Consider the following 2,375-nt stretch of genomic DNA (forward strand, 5'->3'; position numbering starts at 1 on the left):
TTCTGTTATACAGCTTGGGGAAATACACACACAACAGTTTGTTCCCTAACCAGGTATATTTCACAATGCAGGTTTGAAATCTCCAGCTTCAGCTTCCCAACAAACCAAAAACATACATGTCCTGAACTTCTATTAACCCAGAGTCCCAGACCAAAAGTGCAGATCTATAATCTTATCCTTCACTTCGGAAAGTATGTTAGATTACAGGCATTAGAGCCTGCGCCACCTTCAGATCACATAAATTCTATTATGCTCGATCAACTTCAGATCACATAAATGCTAGTATTATTCGATCAAACCCGCGCTACCTTCAGATCACATAAATTCTATTATGCTCGATCAAACTTGTGCCCAAAAGAAGACAGCTTCACAGAGCAAGGGGGGAGCCTCAGCTTAAATATACTGAAAGTCTGAAGCCAACACAATGTCATTACAAAGGTAACATAAAACCATAAGAACACAACCATGAACAGCGATGGAAGCCTACACTCCCTTTTAAGCTACGGGAGGTCGAGGCTGGAGAGGAGCTGAATAATTGTGCAAGGGCGAGAAACACAAGATATGTCTTTAGAGACTCGCTCTTCTCTGCGGGACTTGAGGTTGTACATGTAGATGTAATCACGAGAAAAATCATCGCTCTTTATGTAATAGATGCAGTTGGCGTCAATGGATGGGAATTTGTCAGCATTAACAGACATGCACCTGCAATAACCACTGAGGAAGATGGCACGGCTGCCAATGTTGTCCACATGCTCGAGTACATAGCTCTCAGTGTCCATCTTGTAAACCTCCATGCCATCTTTTAGCTTCATGATGATCAGAATTTCTCCGGCAGACTCCATTAGGTAACAGCGGTTGTCATATCCTATCCAAAACTTCCATATGGATTCTTCTTCAGACATCATGGTATCTTCATCGTCCGACTCAACAGGCTCAGCATTGAAAAACCTCATCAGATTAAAGATCCTCCTGGCCACAGCAAGCGGAAATGGCGCCACCGATCCCAACTCGCCGATAGTGTGGATACCTCTGACAGCCAGCCTGATCAAAGGGCAAGCATACCTGTCCTCGGACACGGCGTAAGATTCACTATCAGGTTCAGCCATGTACACCCTGCGAGGCGATTCGCGTAACCGGACATCATCATCATCAATGTACTTCCTGAATAACAAGATGATTGCGGGCGAAGAACCGGCGACGAGAGCAGCAGAGTCCACGAACTCGTCGGGTTGCGGCGCCGCGAAACGGAGCGAGTAGCCTGTGAAAGAATTGAGGACACTGAAGCTGTGAGGGGATTTATCGTCCATCAAGACGAGGAGACCGTCCGGGGTGGTGCTGTCAATAAAGTAGTCACGGAGAACCGGGAGCTCCTTGCGCAGGAACCGGCCGGTTGCAGTGTTCACCAGGAGGTGTGTGTTGCTGCGGGAGCTGTCGATGCTGACCCAGTGGCGGGGGCGGAAGCGAGGGTCCGGGGTGCCCTTTGGGTCGTCGGTGGCGGTGCGCCAGCTATGGCAGACGGCGCGGAGGTCCATGTAGTAGTCGAGGTCGCTGGTGGCCAGGAAGCCGTCGGCGATGCGGCGGACGAGGTCCGCCGGGAGCGAGGACCAATCTGCAGATTCCATGGTGGAGGCAGGGATGGAGGATCCAGGCCACCTGGCCTGTTGGCAGCAAATACAGAAACAAAAATGGTGGATGGATTCAGTGGGGGCAATACTGATAGCAGTAGATGTGGATCCTTGTCCATGGAAACTGCAGGGCGTTAGAACATCAACCGGCGCGGCCGCCATTGGGGCTTCTTGAACAGAGCAGAGAGGGCAGAGGAATGGACTCACCGTGGCGAATGCGGCGATGCAGCGGCAGCGAGGGCGCGGTGGTGCCGACGCCGGCCGTAGTGGAGGGCGTGGTGCTGGGTGCGGCGAAGCCCCCGCGAGATCTGCGCCGGATTGGCGGCGGATTGAGGCGAACGGGAGAGCGCCGGGGCGGGAGGGGATTCGACAGGGGGTTTATTTGAGGTTCACCATTTTTGTTTTAAGGAACAATCACTTCCTTTTATTCCTTTTATTCAATCACAACAGAACGTTATATGCTCAACCAAATCTGATACATTTATTGGTTGCGTAGATGAGTCCACGTATGCTTAACCAAATTATTTTGAAGTTGAATGTGAGTTACCCAATAACGTCTTTCATTATGAGATTGTGTGAACTGAACGTTACTGGTCCATGCTCAGTCTCTACACTTTCACCTTGGTAATCAAACCCTTGATCATATATGATGTCATCATGCTCATGGTTTACAATCACCTTGTGCATGATCACATAAGCAATCATCACATTTCACACATCTTGCGCTAGCTCCATGTTCTGGTAGGGTAC

The 2,375-nt window shown here is 49.8% G+C and overlaps 1 protein-coding gene across 1 annotated transcript; it reads right to left on the reverse strand.

Annotated features, from left to right (window-relative positions):
- Positions 1–366: 366 nt before the first annotated feature.
- LOC109787004 (uncharacterized) lies at positions 367–1,984 on the reverse strand. The gene is made up of 2 exons (XM_020345563.4): positions 1,833–1,984; positions 367–1,658 (listed from the first exon to the last, which is right to left on the reverse strand). Exon 2 carries the CDS (start codon positions 1,620–1,622, stop codon positions 501–503), a length of 1,122 nt encoding a protein of 373 aa, XP_020201152.1. The 5' UTR covers positions 1,623–1,658; positions 1,833–1,984; the 3' UTR covers positions 367–500.
- Between the last annotated feature and the right edge of the window lie 391 nt (positions 1,985–2,375).

Source organism: Aegilops tauschii, chromosome 3 (assembly GCF_002575655.3).
Source record: "Aegilops tauschii subsp. strangulata cultivar AL8/78 chromosome 3, Aet v6.0, whole genome shotgun sequence".
Classification (NCBI taxonomy): Eukaryota; Viridiplantae; Streptophyta; class Magnoliopsida; order Poales; family Poaceae; genus Aegilops; species Aegilops tauschii.

Excerpts from the sequence above, each read along its gene's own strand:
- LOC109787004 (XM_020345563.4), bottom strand. The coding sequence starts at position 1,622 with ATGGAATCTGCAGATTGGTCCTCGCTCCCGGCGGACCTCGTCCGCCGC.